The 24,022-nt window shown below is 34.5% G+C and overlaps 1 protein-coding gene across 1 annotated transcript; it reads right to left on the bottom strand.

Annotated features, from left to right (window-relative positions):
• Positions 1-19,913: 19,913 nt before the first annotated feature.
• Positions 19,914-20,428, bottom strand: LOC143541710 (protein METHYLENE BLUE SENSITIVITY 1). The gene has a single exon (XM_077034459.1). It carries the CDS (start codon positions 20,344-20,346, stop codon positions 20,029-20,031), a length of 318 nt encoding a protein of 105 aa, XP_076890574.1. The 5' UTR covers positions 20,347-20,428; the 3' UTR covers positions 19,914-20,028.
• Positions 20,429-24,022: the final 3,594 nt, after the last annotated feature.

Here is a 24,022-nt window from a genome sequence, read left to right as displayed (position 1 = left end):
CAAACTTGGGCAAATTGAATTAAGTAATTCCACGGGTCATAACACCTCCTTAACCCTTTCCCCTTTTCTATTCATCACCATCGTTCCATTGCCACCATCCTCTATTGCGGTCTAGAACTCCTAGGTGATTAACAAAACGCCGTCTTATACCTTTACACCCTTTCATCTGTTTGCAACTCTCAAACCCTGAATTTATCAACTCAGCCGATTCAATCAACGAACATGCATTGTGCTACTAGATCTTCCTATCATCTCAATCGAAATCATTATATCTGCCCTTCTACACTGCTTTCTTCCTTTGATGATAGGTTTACAATGAGTAAATCTGTTTGTATGTGATTTTGTTTTACGATGCCTAATAATTGAATATTTTGGTTCAGTTATAAACATTGTTCGATTTTCCTTTCCTCTCCATATTGTGTCTAAGTCATTCCAATCAATGCTCTTGAAGTGAGTCTAACATGTATGTTTGAACAATTCGATATTAGTGATTTAATGTTTTAGTTCTATGTTTTATCTAAGTCATTCCAATCAATGCTCTTGAAGTGAGTCTAACATGTATGTTTGAACAATTCGATATTAGTGATTTAATGTTTTAGTTCTATGTTTTATCTATTTCATGTTTATGATGCCAGAATTTGAATTTTGTTGATATACGATTTCCAAGTTGTGGAAATTTATAGAATAAATGCATATAAACTAAAAAAATCATGTGTTCTGGAAGATTGGGACCAATTTTGATAGGTTGTATCTTTTGGAAGACACTGATCATATTAAATCTAGATTACAGGGTCAACTCCTTTTGGAATTTTTTTTCCCATTATTTGTAAATCTTAATTACACTCATTAAATCTGATGATATTGGTTCCTTTGGCGGGTTCAATGTTAGCAAGGTATATCTAATGATGCAAATTGTATTATTGTGTTCAATATTAACTTCTTTTTTTTCGTTTAAAGTAAATGAATTAAACGTTCGATGAACCGTTTGATGGAAAGTTTGTTTATGTAACAAACATAATTCAATAATCGAATGAGCATGAATTTTTTTTTGTTTATTCAATTCAGCGAACAAACATGAGAGGTTTATGTTTATTAGACCTGTAAATGAACCGAACCAAATGTTAAGTGAACCATTTGAAGTTCGTTTGTGTTTGATTATTCAATTAAATATGTTAGTTTGTAGGAGTATTGTTCTTTGGTGAACCAATAATGCTACCAAAATGCTGAACGTAAAAGCTTATTGCAGGATTTAATGAGCAAAGAACGGGTTAGATTTAATTTGATATTCCCTACAATTATTATCTTTTTTATTGCAATGTTCTTATGAACTGTTGTTTCAAGGTTAGGGATTTGGAGAACGCCCTAGGAATTAAGTGAGAAAGGTTTTATGTCCGTCTCTTTTGGCATGTTGACCTTTAAAGATCAAGAAACTGAAAGAAGCCAAATGCGTATATGCACATGGCGCTGTAACTGTTGGTGACCCACCATGAAATATGGTGATTGTAGGTCTCAACTCTCAACCGCAACGACGAAAGATCATAAACAAGATGCGTGTAGTTACATTATTCATTTTAATTTTTATAATTCTATATATACAATTCGGTTATGCTAATCTACTTCAGTGACTGGTTCGCTACACTTTTATTTTTAAAATGTTGTTTTCGTCCTGAATTTTGTGCGATATATTTGCATTAGTTTGACCAACATGTGTCAATCTTGTGGAGATTGGATATCTTGAAAAAGCATACCCCCTATCGAGCCACCAGATTGCTTCATTTGAAAATGGTGATCTCTCAATGATTTAGCCCAGTTTGGACCCTTTTACTCTTTAAAACGGGTGGGTCATGGGTCTTCTAAAGTGTTTGGATCGGGTTGTCTATTATTCTTACTACACTTAAAACTAATAATGGAGCTTTAACCTTTCGGCTATAAGATGTGGATTGAAGTTTGCTTCAGATATTAATAACAAATGTTCAGTCCTTATCGATTTGGATTTTGTGTGGCAACTGGCGAAACCTTGATTTTATTTCTTTCTGCAAAATGAACTTGGTTTTTATAAACCAATCTGTTGAATTGACATAATTTTATTGTGAATAAGTATTTTGCAGACAGAGATATATTCTATGCTGGTAGAGTTGCTGAAGATTATTTGCATCGTGTTGGAGCTGTCATCGGGGCAACTGTGCAGACATCAGTCAACAAGGTTATGAATGAGGTCATATACACATTTACATATATTTATTAAAACTTGAATTGATCCTTGTGTTGTTTCTGGCTGCTTTCACCTTTTTTTTTGTTTCGGGTCAATGGAACTAGATTAGCTGTATTTATAAATTATAATCTTTGGTGAGAGAGAATATAAATGGGTATGGCACGATCAAATAAGAATGTCACATCATGAAAACTAACGACGTTAGGATTTCGTTAGTCATGGTTCATTGGTAGAAAAAAAATGATAAAAGGTGAGACTGTCATTAGTCATTTCGTTAGTTATGATCAGCAGTGGCCAAAAGTTGATAGTTGAGATGATTTAAAACTAATATATTTATTTTAAAAGTGGTTATAAATTGTTATTGACACAATGTTTGATTAAATAAATTAAGAACAAACACAAATCTCTTCAACAACCTGCAAAACTTCAACTTAACAACAAAATTCGTTTTTATTAAGGGAATATTAACTTGGGGTTTCTAATTGTTAGATGAAACGAAGGATTTGATAAAGAATGTGAGAAAAGAGTTTGTCAAGACGGTTTATTATCATTATAGCGCCACTTTCAAATTACGGCTTCCAATTATTACCCATTTTAAAATACAAAAAAGAAATAAATCTACAAAACTTCATAATGCAAAAATTTATGTGCAAAATATTAAAAATGTATACATTATTAATAAAAAATAAATTTTTAAAAACTTAGTTTTACATATGATCATAAAATTTTCGTTAATATAATTCATAAACTAATATAACTTCTATTATATTTGATAAGAATAAAAACTAATTAACAAATTAAATGTTCTTTACACAACAATAAATAAACTACAAAATCTATAAATACAACAAATACATATAAAATAATAAGAAAATACAAACTAAACATCATACAAGAAAAAATATAATAAATTAATAATTCACCCAAAAATGAAATGATCACACATGACGTATCTATTTCCTATAGACGTGGAACTAGAATTGGCATATAGAAATTTAAATACATCAATTTATTAAAAGTTCAATTCACTATCAAACATAAAATACATATTTTAAACAACAAAAAACAAAATGTTATGCTACATTAATTGACATACACATGAGAGCCATTATAACATATACGTTCTATATCACCAACGAACCGTAACAACTCAATACAACGAAAATAATACAAACTATATAAATTTCTTTATGCATTCATGTATATTAAGACGAAAATTCGCATCTTAAATAACAAAATGTTGGTTCTGGACCAAAGAGACCCATTTGAGATATAAACAAAAAAACAAAACAAACTATACTTTAACTGCAGCTAATAAATATAACATATTTTATAAATTCATGTAACCTTTAAGTTTAATACCTAAACACATCCTACATGAAAAATATACATAAACAATAATTAAAAAAACAATTATTTAAAAAAAAAACTAAAAGTAACCCGCGTAACACGCGGGCTAAAAGCTTATATATATATATATATAGTTTTTTACAAGAATTCGGAAACGAAATTTAGTTAGAATGTTGTTTTTTAACAAAATATTGGTTATCTATGATTTTGTAATAATTGTAATAATTGTAATATTAGTTAGTTAATTAAAAGAATTTTTATAATATATAAATGAATTTTAACCGAAATAAAACCCAAAAACATCAGGTTGGGGTGGCTCAAACCCGCGCCCCGACCATGACAAACCTTAACACCTGGCTAGAGGGTTGTTTGATTAAAAGCTTGAACATAATATTTATAACTGCATACCAACCACCAAAATAAGAACATAAACCCTAAAAGTCTAATCCGTAAATTCGTTGAATGTTGGCTCAATTAACTTAAGGGTTACTGATTTATGATTAATGACGAACTTGGTTACACCATTTAATTACCATTTAATAACTAAGTGTCATCCTTGACAAAATATAAGTGTTTACTGGCTTGATTCAATGCTCTCATTATTGTTTCGGTAAGACAACAATTTTTTTTATAAATGACAATAATGTTATCTTATAACCTCTTCGAAGTTCTTGTTCACAACACCTTAAGATCCCCAAAGACTCCCCTTCATATCAATCCATATGACTCCCCTTCATAAATGACAAAGTTAGTTGATTAATGAAACGTCGTTTATCGTGTTTACTCGTTTCAGTTTTTTATCTGTTATGTTAAAATTCATTTATAAAAAATACGGAACACAAAAAAAAATAAAAAATCTTTTGGATTAAAACCGGTGTTTTTAAAAAAACCAGCGGTACAATTTTATAGCAAACCACGCTCAAAAATATATACTGGTTGGCTTAGGCTAAAAGGTGTGGATGCCATGTTTACTTCTCATTTTACAGTGTCACATAATACACCACCACGCTTCACTATCTTTTACAATATCATAAAAATGGTCACCACTTCATCATTTCTCTATTTTTTTCAAATAAAATAATTAATAATATTTATATAACTAAAATTAAATTAATATATATCAAATTAAAAGAAAAACAATAAAACTATTTTCATTAAAATTAATCAAACCTAATATTGCTTGAAGACCTAATTTTGGGCTTTAAAAACAGGCTTTTAAATGGCCCTAGTTCTAATATTGGAGCTCAAAAAATATAAACCTAAAATAGTCACTCATGAAACCATCTTCCTCTCTGTATTGTCTGAGTTTTTTTCGAACGGCTTTCTCCTTTTCATTTTTCTTTATCACTTGAAATAATAAACTAAAGAGCACATTAAATTTGGGATTTTTTTATTGAAGAAGGTAGATGTTAAGTGGTGATTTCAGCGGCGAATAGTCCATCAAAAACTCGCCGCTTGGCAGCACCGAAAAAGGTAGATGTCACGAACTTAATTAATGTGGATTCGGTTCATATATTAGGTTGTTTCGATTCGATCAAGGCGCAAAAGACGGATCGGTGACTTTGGCGTATGTGAAGAGTAGTGTGATATTGATGGGGCAGAGAGTGTGTTCAGAATTTGAATGCTGATGTGTTGGAAGATGAATGATCTGGTTCTTGCCTTTGGTGCTGCGAGGTATAAGCTGGAATTAACGTGTTTTGATCTAACGTCGAGGTGTCAAGAATTCTTTAAAACATTTTATTTAATGATAAGCTGGGTCAATATTTTGCTATTGTTCCTTGTGTATTTTTATGGAACAATAGTTGATAATGATGTGGATTTTGTTATGGTACAATTTGACTCTTTAAAGTCAAACATGTTCATTTGTGATTTTAGAAATGTAAGTTATACTTCTTTTTTTTGTTGTGTTTTTCTAAATCTTGAAAAAAATGAAAATATGATGATCCTATCTACTGTATGGAGACGCTACTCAAAAAGTCAATAGTATATGATTTAACATTTTGCGCTAGTATAAAGATGTTGCAAATATGTTTACCAGGTACATAATGTTATATTATTAGAATTCAAGTTTTTGTTAACATTCCTAAATACCTTGTATTTTTGTTGTTATTTTTAATCTTTAAGTTACAAAGTTTAATTTCTTTTAAACTCATGTTATGAATAAAATATTTTTTTTGGAAGTATTGTTGTATTGTTAAACATGTGCTCATTATGTTGTTCACGATACTTGGTGCATATATAAAGGTCCATTCCAAGGCAAAAATGAACAGAAGGTATTTAACTAGGGCTGTAAACGAGTCGAGTTAAGCCAAGGTAGGCCAACTCAAGCCGGCTCAAACTGATTTTTATTAAAGAGCTGTGACACCAAGCTCAGCCTCATCATTTTGGAGTCAAAAGGAAAATAAATTAGGGATGAAGAATTGGTAAGAAGTTAGAAATACACCTTCATTACTTTTCTTCTACCAAATTTTATTTGAGTCTTTTTTTTTCTTTTTCATATGAGGTGGAGTAACAGAAATGTAACTGCGGGGCCGGGTTCGTTTACTATAAAGATATGACTCACTTATTATATTTTAATGTTAATATTTTCGCATTCCGAATTTTTGTTATGAAACATAATATTTAGCCTCTTATTCGTACTTGGAGGGCTTTCGGTTTTTAATTTCACAGTTTGGATATGTTTAAGTTGATACGTGTTCATCACATGATTTAGACGTATCTATATTGACAAAATCAGAAACCAAAATAATCTCTTCGATTCTTTTTTTTTTGTACTCTTTGTTCTGTTTATCAATGAAGAGTTCAAGTGGAGATTTCAAAACTACCTTAAAATCATTGATTATAATCTTCTTAGATCAATTGAAGAAGGTCCATATCGTCCCGTAACTACTACTGCTGATGGAGAAGTTACAAAACTCGTAAGTGCTTATGATGATACTGACAGAAGATTGCTTAATGAAGACAACACAGCCTTCGGTGTTCTTAGTGTGTGCCTCTCATGTTATTCCAAAAGAAGCTGTGTCTAAAGTGTAGTTGGGGCTTTTGGTCGAAAGATATTGGGTAATGGTTAAGGTTTAGGATCTTAATTAGGTCTTATGTTTGAAACCCGACTTAAGAGGGTTTGCCCACAGGGAAGGGTTCCTTCCTTGATGAGTCGGGCCTAGAGCATCAAAATCAGATTGGCGTTTGGCACTCCGTGTTAGGATCTACGTACTCGGGTATTAGGGGTAGTTCCAAACGCTATTAACAAAAGTTGTGTCTAAAGTAATCCATTATTGCGGAAAGAGAAAGAAGGCGATTTTCCCAAATCATCAAGAGGAACAACTTTATTACAATACTAACATTTATTCATAACTATTCAAAATGAATGTTATGGAAATAAACTTTATTACAATGAATGTTACAAAGGGAAAATTCGTTAATTATACTAACATTTATTCATAACTATTCAAAATGTTACAATAAAGTTGCAGGTAATTGGGAAATAAACTATGCCGCAACCCTTTTTAAATAGCAAAACCGATCCCATTTAAAACAAAGTATTGGCTCATATGGGCCGAAAAATTACTATACATGTAACATTCGTTAATTTTCAAACCCGAAAATCTGACCGTTTTAACTTTTTGGTTTTTTTATTTATATATATTTTTTAATAATGTTTTGACTATCTTGGCTATGACTCCATTAACATCTTTAAATCAATTTTCTACGTCAAAAATTTCAATTTATGATTTTATTCAAAGTATTAAAGACATGTTCAATTCTATTAACCTCTTTGACTAATTTAACCATGTTAAAACATCCTTGGACTACTTCTTCTATAAATTGAGCTTCATATTTTTTGTCATTCACCAATTTGGTCAAAGATCATTCAATTGCATTCATTTTTGCTAGTCTTATGCCTTTTGACTTGCCACTTGACAAGTCATCCAGTTAATTCATTTTAACTTTGTTTTTAACGACTTTCGGCCTATATAAACTCACTTCTACAAATCTTGCACCACAACTCATTTCACTCACATTTATGTTTAGCTCTCTAATTTGTGCAAAGTCCAAGTTTAACCAAGGAAAGTCAAACCGCCAGATTTTAAGTTTATTCTTTTTGTCTTGTGTTCACTACTCGGGTTAGTATGTAGATTTTTTTTGCAAGTTTAGCTTGTTTAGGACGTTATGCTATTTTAAAAATATTTTTCAACGGCATTCGTCCAACCAAAAACGAACTCAACTCAGTTATGTTTATTATGGACAAAGTTTGGTTATTTTTTCTACATATAATTTTTGAAACATAAACTACTAAAGTTCAAACCAAAGGATAATATTTTTACGATGACAGAAACGAATCCGACATAAAAACCGGGTTCGGGTCCGACTAAAAACGTACCACTCGCTTAAACAATTTTCTTACTTTTTAGGCCGTTTACCAACTTGGGCATTTTTATGTCAAAAACATTACTAAACCAATTACAAAGGGAAAATTATATTTTTCATTATAAACTCTACAAAATCCAAAACTTGAACAAAACCTATCACCATCTTTAATATTTTATGTCCATCATTTTGAATATTGAATTTATTTTCTAGGACCGCTCACCTAATCGATCTTGTTCGGTTCAGCTCGCTTAAACGCTTAGTTTGCTTTCACTTTTTTACTTTAACAAGTGAGTTTTTCATAACCTCTTTTTCATCTTTTAACCAATGTTTTCATAACCGGACCGTACACTGAACCGGACATCCTACCGGTTTATTGGTTCAACCGGTCAGACCGACCGAACAGCTTTGGTAAATAATGACTGGTCGGGGCTGAAAAATGATTTTTCAAAAGAAATATTTTTTTCCATAAATAACCGGTTCAAAACCGGTCCGACCAGCCAAACCGGTTCAGACCGGCCGGTTCCCGGGAAGCCAAGCGAACTATGTAGAACCGGACCGGTCGGTGAACCAAATCCCGGTCGGACCGGTTCAACCAGCCGGTCCGGTCTCAACAAAACTGCTTTTAACATTTTGGGGGTGTAATTCATTACCATGCTTCTCGTTATTTCATGATCATTGTTTACAAATCGATTCACATTTATGTCATGCATGTGAGTAATATTCTTTCATATTGTTTATGGTAACTATACGTGTATAATGTGCAATGTGTTTATCACTTTACGGTTGGTACATCAAACTTCAAATATCGAAGCGGGAAGGTCCGACGGGACGTACATGCGCCGCCTATACTATGTCCCGATTGGATAAAATGGTGGTTATCATTCCCCTAGGTTGGGGCGTTATTTTTGTTATCATTCCCCTCGATTGGGCATTATTTTTATGTTACTTTCCATTTACTTTATGTTTGAATATGTTGTATTCTTGACAGGTGAATTGACAAACGTTTTACACACACACACACAAAACTTATGAAAGCTCACCAACATAATTACTCTACTTGTACAAATAATTATTTTACTTGATTCTCACAGTTAGCATTAATTTCATTTCTATATTAACTTTCCCATATATACATATATACTAGACGGTTGCCCGCGCGTTGCAGCGGGTGTTTGAACATGTTAATCACGTAACAAAATATAAGTATTTATAGTTCGGTTAAAACCTTGAAATCGTTTAAACCGGTTATTGGTTTGACTTCTTTTTTTACTTTCGGTTTGTTGGTCGGTTTCAAAATTTTTCAAAACGTAGTGAACCGTTGGTTCGCGGTTTATGCTGGACACTGAACACCCGTATGTAACATATTAATTTATTTAAAATGAAAAAACTATAACAATATCATATCCAAATTAAAGAGAATAAAATGCTCGTTTTTATGGTGTAATTTTTTTTAAAAATATTAATGTTTGAAAAGGCTATAGTCGTTTATAAATCATGGGTGGGAAGTTAGTTTACAATTTAAATTGAAAACATAATATGGTTAAAGATGAGGGACCAAACTTGTAAATTGAATGGATTGTGTTTAAAAGACACGTTTACCCTTACTAACACATGTACCTCATACTTTAAGTGTTGTAAATTACTTAAAAATGGGTGTCTTAATTTGCCCTTGTTTGGTGTATTATATATAGTATAGATATATACAAGCAAAACTTATGAAAGCTCACCAATATGTGTTGTTAACAAAAATATATTATTTTAAACGTATTGCAGGTTGAATTCAATGATGTGCTAACGACGAAGATCATTAGTCGACCTTAGGATACTTAAATAAAGGATAATATTTGTTTTATTATGATGTAATGATATTTGTCTTGTTATCAAACTATTTGTGTACTTGCAAATTTATGAAATAAAAAAATTATACTGTCACTATTAATAGTGTTACGAGCTTATGAGTTCTCAGTACGTTACATCCAGGCGTATTCCGCTTAAAGCCGGGGTGTTATAATGCACGACCCGCTGAACATTATTAAGAAACTCCACAACCTTCGAGGATAGGAAACCAAATTTATATCAATACATTAAGGATAACCTCGATGCTTTTTAGCATAAATTCCTACCCACTAAAACATCACATAGAATATCATGAACCTAATCGTGCCTCATGTAACTCCTTACAAATAACTGCATGCTCGCCAAAAGAATCCAAATAAGCGTTGCAGAAAACTGGACATGCTTCATTAGCCAGGAACAAAGGGATCATTAGTTGGTACTTAAGGATAAGGTGGTACTCCAAAGTGGATATATGTTGGCTTAGTCCTTGAATGGGGATGATCGTCAGGAAATCCTAAGCCCGAGAAGCCTAAAGACATTAAAACATCGTTTTTTCTTGCAAAGGGAATAGATCGAACTTGACGTTCAAACTCTAGATGATTTCACTATAAAAAGGGCACTCACCAAAGCATGCTTGGCTTTGGGGCGAGATGTCCTTATTAGAGAAACGCGTAAGATTGAAATCGAGAAGGGGCATGCGAAGGGGATCCATCGCACACCCATAATCAGAGCAAACTCATCAACACTACATCCCCGAAGAATGTGGTCTTGCAATTTCCAAGATTTTGCCCTTGATACCATTATAGCATATGTAGATAGAGGTCCTCAGCCGAACATAAACTTAACCATCGAAAATGAGTTGGAAGTGATGCTAGCTTTCATTGAAAATCTAAAACAACAACACCCCCCCCCCCAAAAAAAATGATATTCTCAATCTCCCTTTGAATGCCATTTTCGAAACATAAACAACTTTCCCTACATACATAGGTTGTCATGTTCTAAGTCCGAACAACAACTTTACATTAGCAAATTCAAAAGGAGCTCGCTTTAAAGGTCCCACAAGCATGGAAGACGCCCCATTAGTTCCACAACATGGGATGCCCTTTCCACAACCAGATGAATCCTGCATCCTGGCTAAAGCCGCCGCTAAGGAGTTTCACACCCTACGCCAGTGTTCCATTTCCGCAAAAGAACAATCCATCCTGAACCTTCACCCCACTTAACGATGATAAAAATAGTTACGAGTCTTGACGTTAAATTCAAGGCCCAAGTGCTAATATCAAAGGCATTAGCCACCTATTAATATCCCCGATAATTGTACCTCATCCATGTACGTGTAATATTCGTTAATTTTCAAACCCAAAACATGACCCGTTTTATTATTCAAAGTGATCCATTTAGTTATACATATAACTATATGTTACATACTTTGTATGTAATAGTTTTTCTTAAAATTATTTAATGATATTAATCCTTACCAATATATATGTATATAAATAAAATTTATAACACTCATCATGTTTCTTTAGTCAAATTTCATATAAATAACATTATTAATGCATAACCAAAGTACATTGTTTAATTTAATTATGTCACATTTTTTTTCCTAAAGTTAGTTTTTTTAGATGAAAAAAACATCTCCATACTCCATTTAAATTATAAATTGGATGTGACTCAATGGTAGAACACTCACTTTACTAGTGAGAGGTAGGGGGTTCAAACCTAACTAAATGGATCACTTTGAAAAAAACCCTGGCTTGCCATGATTCGAGTCCTGAATCTCACATGGTTTTACCGGCTCTTTGCTGTCGTGCCGTTTGGTGGGCGTGGGGGTCGGGTTTTATATGGGGAATCCCTCAATAGGTAGAGCTTGGGGCTTCGTCTGTCCAAACTCGTGGCCAACTCGGGCTACCTTTAGCCAATGGGCCACGTACAGAGTACCCGGCGTTACTTAGTTGGCCGTTAAAAAAACTCCATTTAAATTTTGGTCAAAACTCTTTATGATGATAAAAATTTGTTTGAATAAAATTTATATGTTTCAACTCAAAATGTATGAGTCAAATTATCAAATCAAAGACTTAAAGACATATTAACTAGCATTGACCAATTTTAATTCTATTACAAACTCTTTGCATATGTTTATCTATAAATATTGGACCATTTCACTCCTTCTCACTTTGCCACAACTCAATTTACAAAAATCATTTGTTATTCTCTCAATTTGGTGTTCTTGCAAACTTTGACTTCCAAAAGTCAAACCGATCAAGTTTCAATTTCCTTATTTATTCTTGTGTTTAATCAACAGGTATGTTTGTATTAAATTTATTGCATGTTTCCGTCGTTTAGAACATGACGCTATCTATTTGACATAAGTGCTTGTTCAATAAAAACGAACTTGACTTGTTTACTCGATTATTCGGTTCGGTTTAGCTATTTTATTTATCCATCATCTAAAATCTAATTCCTTTCATCTCATCAACTCAAAAATAATATTTTTTACAAGTAGAAACGAACCCAACACAAAAGTTGAGTTCGGGCTCGACTGGAAACGAACCACTCGCTTAAACTTGTTTTAGGCCCATTTTGGATTTTTCTTGAAACGAGCTCGACTTACTAACATGACTAAGATATATTATAACTCAAACTTTATAAATAATTATAATTAACCAAATTATAAACTTTATGATGGAAACTCTAAAAAATACAATTATAGAGTAAATATATATTTTTGTTTTCAAAAGTTTAAAACACTAAACTATGAACCGAATCTTCTAAGTATTTGATTTCCGTTTATTTTCTTGAATCCTATATTGAACCTAGAAATAATTTCTAGGATCGCTCATAGAATCGAACCGGTTCGGTTCAGCTCGCTTAAACACTCAACTTCATCTTTTGTCCGCTTAGCTTTATCAAGTGAGTTTTCATGACCCTTTTATTATACTTTTACCATATTTTGGGTGTAACACGATACCATGCTTTCTCGTCAATTCATGTTCATTGTTTACAAACCGATTCACAATTATGTCATGCATGTTAATAATATTTCTTTCACGTTGTTTATAGTGACTATATGTGTATAAAGTGAAATGTGTTTATCGCTTTATGGTTGGTACATCAAAGCGGGAGAGTCCGATGGGACGTACCTGCTCCACCTATCCTTCAACTTCGGTTATAAAGAATTGTAGTATCATTAACATTCCCCTAGGTTGGGGAACTATTTTTCTTTGCATTCCATTTACTTTATGTTTGAATATACTTCATTTGTGACAGGTGAATCATCAAACATTTTTATATTATATGTAGACCAACTTACGAAATCTCACAAACATATGTGTTGACAAAAATATGTTATTTTTAACGTGTTGCAGGTTGAACCGATGATGTGTTAAGGACGAAGAAAATTAGTCTACCTTAGGATATATTAAATAAGTCTTATTTGTATTCCGATGAAATGTTTTTCTTTTATTTATGAAAATTGTGTGCTTGCTATTTTATGAAATGGAATAAATATAATTATTGTCGCTTTAATAGTGTTATGAGCTTATGAGAAATCTGTACGTACCACCCAGGCGAATTTCGCTTAAAGTTGGAGTGTTACAATACCAATCATGGAAGAGAAGTTTGCAGTCATTCGTGATCCTATGAACAAGTGGATGCAAAACTAAGGAAAAAAAGAAAACACCCCAAAGGGCCCTAGTGGTAGATCTAATATGGTTACCATCCATATATAACCTCGTTAATTGTCCATACAAAAACTTCACCCATAAGGAAATGGGTGGGCACCAACCTCAAACTTCATGTAGAAGGGCAGTCTTATCGACTAAGTTGAAAGTATTAGAGAAGTCGACAGTAAGCATAGCTAATGACTCATTCGATTGAAACTCATATAAGTATCTATTTGCACTATGGAGCACAACGTCTACTCAACTAGGGATTCCTACCACAAATTGGAAGCTACAAAGATATTTAGAAATCTCATTTCCAAGACACTTCATAGCCACCTTAAGACTAGCCTCTTACAAATCGCACCTAGGGCTATGGATCGAATCCCATTGTCTAGTTTGAGCAACGTCGTGAGAGGGGCGGACACAACAATCTCCGCTAAATCCCTATGGCACGGTTTAAGAAACAACGTTAGAGGGGCAGACGCCACAATCTCATCTAAATCCCTACGGCACCTCCCCGTAAACATAAACAAACCACACTTGAAATATTCTACACCAAGCCAACGATGATTGCAGACCCCATCCATAAAAAGCATCCAAACTGTGTGGCAGGACCTATTGAGCCAATACGATTGATAGGACCTACGGAGCTAATAAGGCCGGTAGTACCTACGAAGCTAATACGACATCTAGAAACAACGAAACCAATACAACAGGTAGGACCAACGGAGCCGATACGTCTTGTAGGACCTACGAAGCCGATACGGCTGGTAGGACCTACGGAGCCAATACGACTTGTAGGACCAATGTAGCCAATACATATTGTAGGACCTATTGAGCCTATATGACTTATAGGACCTACAAAACTAAGATGGCTCGTTGCACAAGTGGAACCAAGGGGTGGTAAAATTTACTAAGCCAATACATACTGAGCTAATACTCGGTAGGACTTACGTGGCCCAGATGCGTGGTGGGACCTAAGGAGCCAAGACGGGTGGTAGGTCCTACGGAGCCCAGACGTGTGGTAGGGCCTACAAAGCTAATATGGCTGGTTGGACCTAGGACCTACGTGTTTGTTTATGGAGGCTCGATTGGTATTGGGCCAGTTCATTTTAGAAGACTAAATTGGTGGCAGTTAATTAAAGAGGCAGATGGCCCGGTTTTATTTATATTAGGCTCGTTATTGTTTTCTTGGGGAACAAATTGTTAACACTAATCTTGTAGTTATAAATAGATATCTTGTACTTGTAATTCCTCATCATGAGTGAGGCAGAAAGCAATAATAAAGTATCCTGGTTGCAGCTCGTGGACGTAGGTAAGCCGACCGAACCACGTAAATCTCGCGTGTTCATCTTTTTTTTCTTATAGTTTCTCTTGCAGATTATATTGTGTTTGTGTGTGTTGCAATACCCGAATCCCTAACAAGTGATATCAGAGCCGAGGTTACGATTACACAGGAGAAACACAATCGCTAGAGATATTGTGTGGATCGAACTTGGGTTACATTTTTTATATTTTTTTGGCAGTTGGCCATTAATTCAACTTTGATTATTCGATCTATATAGTAAACCCCACCACTATTTCTTGGGTCCATCAACCAGAAGAGACAATAAAGAAAATAAGTAAAAAGGTTCTCTTTTGTGAACACATACATAACCACGCCAAGTTAAACAAAAAAAAAGTCAACAAAGTTTTTTGTTGTGTTGAATCATCCAAAGAACAGTGGCCTTGTTTTTTATTCTTTTGTGCATCGACCAACAATAGAATAAAAGCAATTATATTGTTTTGTTTTGCTAGTCATCTCTTAATCAGAAAGAAACCAGAGAAAACAGGTTCGTGTTTCTTGTTAGTTTCAGTTTCTGATTTTTGTTTAGGTTTGGGGTTGGTTCGTGAGTTTGCAACGGTATTTTTTAATTATCGGGTTTTGGCGTTGTTATCGGGTAGTTTAGCCGAGTGGCTTTGTGGTGATTAGCGAGGGTTATTTTGTTTGTCAGAGATTATTTTTTCTGATTTTGTTACCGAGATCCAAAGTCGGAAATTCTCAGTTTGAGATAATGGCTGAGAGTGAGAAACTTCAGATTGAGAAGTTTGATGGTAAAGACTTTGGTTGGTGGAAAATGCAAATGGAAGATTTGCTAGTTCAGAAAGATTTGGATATGGTATTGGGTGAAAGACCGGAGAAGATAAATTCAAATGAGTGGGAGACTTTGGATAAGAAAGCCAAGGCATTTATTAGATTGTCATTATCGAAGGATGTTGCGTTCAACATCTTGAAGGAAACCACGGCGCGTTGGATAATGAATGCTTTGTCTAATATGTATGAGAAGCCTTCGGCAGCCAATAAGGTTTTCCTAATTCGTGAACTGGTGAACACGAAGATGAAAGAAGGAAGTTCAGTTACAGTGCACATCAACAAATTATACTCGATTTTGTCAAGACTTGGGTCAGTTAGTATCAAATTCGAGGATGAGGTTCAGGCTCTACTACTGTTATCGTCCTTGCCTGATTAGCTGGTCAGGGACTGTTACAGCGATTACTAGTTCTACCAGTGAGTTCACTTTTGATGGGATTCGGGATCTTATTTTAGGTGAAGACGTCATACGAAGAAATTCAGGTGAATCATCAAGTGATTTAATGTATGTTGGCGGAGGAAGGAAAAATAACAGAGGTAGTCGGAGCGGGAACGGGAAATGGAGTCAGTCTAGGACTCGGAAGGATGTGGTATGTTGGAACTGCAATGAGGCGGACACTTTAGGAGTCAGTGTCCGAATGATAAGAATGAAAAGAAAGAAGTCAACTCAGAGGATGAGTTTTTAGTTCTTAGTGTTGAGGATAATGTTGATTCCTGGGTCATGGATTCTGGTACTTCATTTCATGCTACCCACAGCAGTGAAGCATTACAGAATTTGAAAGAAGGTGATTTTGGTAAGGTTAGACTGGCGAAGAATGATGTTCTTGATGTTACGGGCATGGGTGACATGAATTTAGTTACTTCAGCCGGTTCATGGACCTTGAAGGATGTCAGAGTGATTCCAAGCTTAAAGAAAAAGTTGATTTCTGTCGGCCAGTTGGATGAACAGGGACATGAGGTTAAATTTGGGAACGGGGCAGTGGAAAGTTGTTAAAGGAAAACTTGTCATAGCTCGCGGAAGAAAGAGGGGTTCGTTGTATATGGTCAGTTTATCATCTGAGGGAGTGACCAACCCAGTTCAGAAGAAGACCAAAGTCCGGGTCACAGAGTCTAGTAGGCAGAAGAAGGTTTGTTTTGCAGGAGATAAATCCAGAGCCACATGTCAGATTCAGATTGAACGTGCTAGAAGAGGTTTAGAAAAACCAGTAAGAGGTTTTCGTGGCAGTGGGAGCATTGGCAGTCAATCAGTCAAAGCTTTAGTCAGAGTTACCAAACAGTAGGTTAAGAGAACCAATATTTCAATGGTTAAAGTCTCTCCAAAAGATTACATGCTTAATATGGAGAGTGTTGCTTTTTCTCAAGGTATTCCAGGATTCGGCAGTTCATGTAAGTGAAAGCCGGTAGGGACAGAGAACGAGTCGCTGGCAGTTGTAGCCATGACTGATGTATTGGAGCTCGGGGGAGCTTCAACTGGCGTTTAGGTTAACTGATGAGAAGGCAGATGCAACCAGGAAGACGATGAAGATTACAAGAGGTACAAGCGATCATCGGTAGGCAATTTGAAGATTATCAAGCCTCCAAGTGGGAGATTGTTGGGTTATGGAGGCTCGATTGGTATTGGGCCGGTTCATTTTAGAAGACTAAATTGGTGGCAGTTAATTAAAGAGGCAGATGGCTCGGTTTTATTTATATTAACCCTAATCTTGTAGTTATAAATAGATATCCTGTACTTGTAATTCATCATCACGAGTGAGGCAGAAAGCAATAATAAAGTATCCTGGTTGCAGCCTGTGGACGTAGGTCAGCCGACCGAACCACGTAAATCTCGTGTGTTCATCTTTATATATATATATATATATATATATATATATATATATATATATATATATATATCTTCTCTTGCAGATTATATTGTGTTTGTGTGTGTTGCAATACCCGAATCCCTAACACTACGTAGCCAAGACGGGTGGTAGGACCTACGGAGCCAAGACTAGGACCTACGTAGCCAAGGCGGGTCGTAGGACCTACGGAGCCAAGACGGGTGGTAGGACATGCAAAGCCAAGACATGTGGTAGGACATGCGAAGCCAAGACAATTGGTAGGACCTACAGAGCCAATAGGGCAGGTGGGACCTACAGAGCTAATAAGGCAAATGGTCAGTACAAATTAACCTTTAGTTGTTTTAATGTGTTTATTATACAACAATTTAAAGCATATAACTGTTTTAATGTGTTTGATTTTTCTTGTTCTAGGGTATTATACAAGCAATTTCCACTATATTTCTAGCTGCAGAGCGTAGATTCTGTTTTATACATATCCACGAGAATAAGAAGCTTCAATGGAGAGGAAAAGGCTTCAAGGACATCTTGTGGAATTGTGCTACATCAACAACTGTTCCAGAGTTTGAAGCCAAGTTGGAAGAGTTCATGAAGCATAATGTTGATGCATACAACTGGTTGCCCAAAATACCCCCGTAACATTGGGCAAAGTCTCACTTCAGAGGTAACTTTCTTTCACAGACAAATTATAGTTTAGTTTTTTGCGTAAGCAAACTTATTAATCACCGACTTGGTTTGTGTTAAGGAGAGCGCAAACAAATATGTTATTACACAGGTGTGAAGTTCTAAACACAAGGACTACGGAAGGAAGGACAAACCTATAATTAGTGATTTGGATTGTGTAAAGAAATATCCGATGAAAATGATGGTATATGTGTCTTAAGGTTATAGAAAAATCTAATGGCCCACTCACACCTAGTGCTACCAAACTACTAGATGGCATAAAGAAAAAGGTTGCCAAGTTAACTATTTTGTAGACTGGTCGATAAAAGTACCAGGTAAGTGGTGCGAAACATTAGCAATATGTTGTTGATGTTGTGGAGAGCGTGTGAGTTGTAGGAGGTGGGAGTTGAATGGAACACCCTTCAAGCATGATGTTGATCCTTGCTACTACCTAGATACATTGAAACATGTTTTTCAAGGTATAAAAACGCAAACCACATAAAACAAATGTTTGAATTAGGTCCAAAGTTTAGTTGTGTAACTTCAAGCTTTGATAACAAGCTTAAAATGAAAATCCCCAGACTCGGCCTCTCTTACTACATGCTAAAGGATATTCAAATATGTACCAACTTAATCACTATAATCCAGAAAACATATCTTACATGCACTAAAACCAATGCTCAGATTTTGCCATTATTTGCTCTTAAATGCATCTAAAATTAATCAATTATAACTAGAAATAGCGAGTAAATTTTCAGTTTGAACCATCTTAGATCACAGCTGCAGTCATCCATCTAATCTAAATAATAGCAAAATTCCGATGTCAAATGGAGCATCAGCAAAAATTAAAACAAAACAATGGACTAGTTACAATCGCGCTCAATAAACAACAAATCCCTTGTAATGTTTCTTAGAAAAAAACAAAGATACAGAACTCCAAAAGTTAAAAAACTTGACATGTTAACGTAAAACAACTGATAGGATACCCTGTAAAACTACTAAGCTTATGCACACAGATCATCAAATCTGGATAGTTGAGCTAAACCAAACAGGTTCTTGTTCAGGCTTACCTTCAAGAATCAGAAAACCTGTAAACATTCTCATAATTTGACATATTTTATCTCCCTGATCATTGTTCTTACAGAAACTACCTACACAATTATCCAAATCTAGTACTTTTACACAGCTATGTGTAGTAGGGAGGCTACAAAATGAGGCGATTTTTGACACGTGGCAAAGTTGGGTGATCTGTAGCTCCGGGAGGCGGTGTTGTAGCCCCAAAATCGCCTCCATCAATGACTGATAGCCATATCATCATCACCCTTCACACCAAGCATGCGAGAAATACTCCCCCCCCCTATCGCCCCGGGGGCGGTGTTCACGCCCCTTATCGCCCAGATTTGTAGCCCACTACACATGGCCTAATTAACCAATAATTCAACTCAATAACAGCATTAGAGTCAATCACACAAACTAACTTAAGACATCCAATCGCAGTAGTCGATTCAAATACTTGTCCAAACTCCAAACACCCCCTAATTAACCCGTCAAAGAAAACCATAACAAGATTTACAGAGTAACCACACACCTGATTCATATCACAGGGGATGAAGCAGGAATCTTAAAACCCCGGGACACGATTGAAAAAACCGGGAACACCTTCTCCCTGATCTGGGACCCTTTTTTTGTAAAAAATCCGAACAAATTGACCGGGGAACGGGAGATTCACAAATCGAAGGCCAAAATAATAAAACAAAAGATACCTATTTATCATCTTATAACAAATCAAACCAAAAAAAACCAGAGCATCTAAAACATGAAACAGATAATTATAACATAACACAGCGTAACATGTAACAACAGTCCATGACATGATAATAAAGTTTAACATCACACAATCACAATCATCATCCAATACACAAAACAAAAGCACCAGAACATAATATAAAAAAGCAGCAGCTCTCACTTCTTCAAGCTTCCACGAACACCCGGACGCGGCTTGGACTCCACAACAGGTGCAAGCACAGCATGAAGGTTAGTAATCTTGGATTCATCGTACGGCAGCTTCGGGTGCTTGGACTCGTGGTGAATCTGCATGGTTTTGATGTCCGGTGCGGTGATCTTGCAGTGAGGGCATTCGAATTTGGCGTGGCCGCCTTTCAATTGGCCGGTCCGATCGGCGACTCCGGCCTTGCCGCCGCCTCTGTTGGTGGTGGCCGCGTCGACCTTCGCCTGGATTTCCTTCGCCGTGTGCTTCTTCGGCTTCGCTTTGCCGGTCATCGTTATGAAGATGTTATTATTATTATTAGGGTTAGGGTTTGGGGTTCGATTGAGGATGAGGAAAGGGGGAAAAAAGAGGGGAATGAAAAGGGGAACAAGTAATGAATGCTGATTGGTTGTGTAAATTTATGGACCTAAATATCCACAAAAATTATTATTATTATTATTATTATTATTGAAAGTTTAAACCCATAAGGCTATTCTTGATCCATTTCTTAAAATATTGTGATTATTTTGTAAATTATATAATGTGGTTATTAATGGTTTTGAATTGCTGAGAAAAAAAATGTTATATAAGAAAATTGAATTTGTAGATATATTGTTCATACTTCATACCACATAATTTTTTAATATTTACTGAAAGTGGTTGCGAAGGGTAGAGAGAAAATGCAATGACAAATTTTGTTTTGAGACACGTGCCATGATCTTGTTGGTTCATAAACCGTTGGATGGCATATTAAAATGGTCGGTCTGACCATTTTTAAAATGGCCATTTTGGGTATTTGTAGAATTGAGAGACTAGTTAAGGAATGTGGTTGGTCAAATAGGTCATTTTGATCATTTTTTTTAAATGTGTGATGCCCAAAACCTTTTTTTATTTATAATCCATTTTAACTATTGGCATAAATTTGGGATTCCTTTTTTGTAGCTCTAAGGAGTTTTTCATAAGTTACAGCATCCTAACTTATCAAAACTCTTTTTTTCTTCTTTAAAATGTTTAATAAGTTATATTACCCAAACACTATTTTAACTTATAAAAGTTAATAAGTTAACACAAATCTTAAAACTAAAAAAATAATATTATGTAATCAAACATCCATATATTATTTGTGAAATAATTTATCATCAAACCATATGTATATCATTAACTTTCATACAATAAAAAAATAAAAATTCAAAAAATAAATAATATTAAAAATAAATAATATAAAACAAACCCACCCCCCCTCCTCGGGTAATACGGGGGATTATATCTATCTATAATATATATAAACGAAAACTTTAAAAGCTCCATGGTTGCTCCCTACATTCTCTCAAGCCACCAGATCTCATTATTTGTAAATGAAGGCTTCTCATGCATTTGACCCGAATTCACGGGTATGGGTTTCACCAAACCCATATAGTCTTTAAACGGGTTATAGCATCTCATTAAATTAAAAATTAATCTCCCCAAATATTCGGTGTAAAAATCCTATAAAATAGATATTTACCAAAAATTAATATATGATTTTTTTAGAAAAAAAGATATTATTTAAATTAAAAAACAATTTTATAGTCTAAAAAATAAGCGGATCTTAGGTCTCACCAAACCTAAATAACTTTTAAGCCGGGTTATAACATCTATTTGTTTGTAAAACCTTTTTATCATCAAACACTAAGGTAGTGTTTGGTATGTGGTAATGAGAGAAGAAATTGAATAGCCCATTCAAAGGGAATGAAATTAGTATGTTTGGTTGAAGAATGGAAAGAAATCATTCATTACAAAAGGAATGTCATTCATTCTATTTCATTCCTTTCACGCCCCCTTCTTTCATTTTGATTTCATACCATTCTATTTTGGTTTTCCATTTTAACTCCTCTATTTTAGCAATTATCTTTAATTTATTATAATTTTCTTGAAAAACAAAAAAGTATATGATTAAACTACACAATCCATTTCAATAATCCATTTCAATAGTTGTGATTTTCTATCATCTAAACAAGGAATTGACTAAAATCAAAAGTTTGAATAATTTTAAATTTATTTTAGTTCATAACTTTGAATTAATTTAAAATTTTATTAGTTAAATATATATCTATTTTCATAATACAATGTTATTATAAATTACAATTTGAAAATGTTGTGAAAATTGGTAGAAAAAGTATTTTGAAATGGGGTATTTTGTTTTAAAAAAAAACTATTTCAGTTTTTTATTGTTTCCATATACCAATAACATATGAAAATGATTCATTCTAATCCAACATGGTAACCAAACATGACTATGAAATTGTAATAATCCATTTCATTCTCTCCTCCATTCCATTCCCTACTTCATTCCATTACCCCGTACCAAATAGACCCTAAGTATATTATTAACTTTCTTACAATAAATAAAATTAAAATAAAAAAAATATAAAAATGTTAGAAACGAGTAATGTAAAACCCCCGTAAGACGGGGGATAAAAGCTAGTAACGATATAAAATGGTATTATATAAGACAGAGTTACAAAATTTGTCCTTTAAACACAACTGATTTAGGGATCAAGTCATTTACAAATTAACTTTAAGAATGTATCCTTTACAAGACATATTTATTTGATTTGCGTACTTTTGACTAACGTTCATCCATAAACCCAGTTAAGTCCTATCATGTGTTAGACATTTGATGGGCATAATAGTAATTTTAACAATTTAATATTATTATATATTAAAAACAAAATTATATTTTAAATTATATTTAAAAAACTAAACATATATTTGAATTATATTTAAAAAACGAAAGAATATATATATAATAATACTCTCTCTACTCCTCTCTATCTCTCTCTCTCTCTAAGCCACCATCACACACCGCCAGACCACCACACATCACCGTATTACCACCATACACCCTCTTCGTTCCACCATCCACTCCACCAAAACTCAAATATCTAAGGCTACTCCTTTATTACAAAATAACGTATGTGTATATGTGTAACATTTACAAAACTTTGGGCTATATACGTCAACTACGAAAAATAAGGGACTAAAATGAAAAATATGGAAAAGTAGACCCATCGTGATATGTGATGGATCAGAAGACTAACCATCGCGTTACGCGATGGGTACATCACAATACCCCAAAAAGGGCGGTGCCGCGATACGTGGCCGCCTAATATTCTGGTACGCGATGACCTGGAGAAGTAAGTGTGGACACATGTCAACACGTGGCACAACGTAACAGGACATGTGGCAGGTTTACATGTCGACGACGCAAGGCTAGGGGCGGTATCGCTCTGCGATGGCCATCCAAAAGTGTCATCGCGTAATAAAATAATCAAAGGCGGTGGAGAGATCCATCGTGATACGTGATGGATCCCTTTTAGGCCCCATTGTCGCGATGCGTTACTCCCCAACTTAAGACGGTACATGACGGGGCACGACATAATTTATATCATAGCTCAAAGACACTAAAATAATAATAAGTGTCAATATCCATGTGTCATATCACCGTGAATTCGGTTATAATTGAGGAATGTGGCCGTCACATAACCACGCTTGATACAATGAGGTTAGTAGATTCATGGACGTTTGGTGTCACACCCCAACCTAAGACGAAAATGCCGGGGCGTGAGCTGATTGCTCACAGCTCACAAGGTACTATCAAGCAAATTAATAAATGACAATATATATTTAGTTTATTTAAATAAAACAATTATAGTTAAGTACATCAAGTATAAAGCAATTACAACAATGATCAATTAAGTTTGTATCCTAAGAGGCATCTCTACGTGATCTTCATCTTGCTAAACAACGAAGCTGATAACCTGCAAATGCGTATTTTTGTCAACAACACATGTTGAGTGAGCAAAAGACCAGTTAATTTAAGATATAATGTAATATATATATATATATATATATATAAGAAAACGCAAACTGTTCCTGTGAGAATAAACAGTTAAACCATAGCATATAAACAATCAATCAAATCCTAAA

Source organism: Bidens hawaiensis, unplaced genomic scaffold (assembly GCF_021521415.1).
Source record: "Bidens hawaiensis isolate Kalapana, Puna unplaced genomic scaffold, B.hawaiensis_p1.1 tig00012643_1, whole genome shotgun sequence".
NCBI lineage: Eukaryota > Viridiplantae > Streptophyta > Magnoliopsida > Asterales > Asteraceae > Bidens > Bidens hawaiensis.
This window is presented reverse-complemented; position numbering and strand designations above follow the sequence as displayed.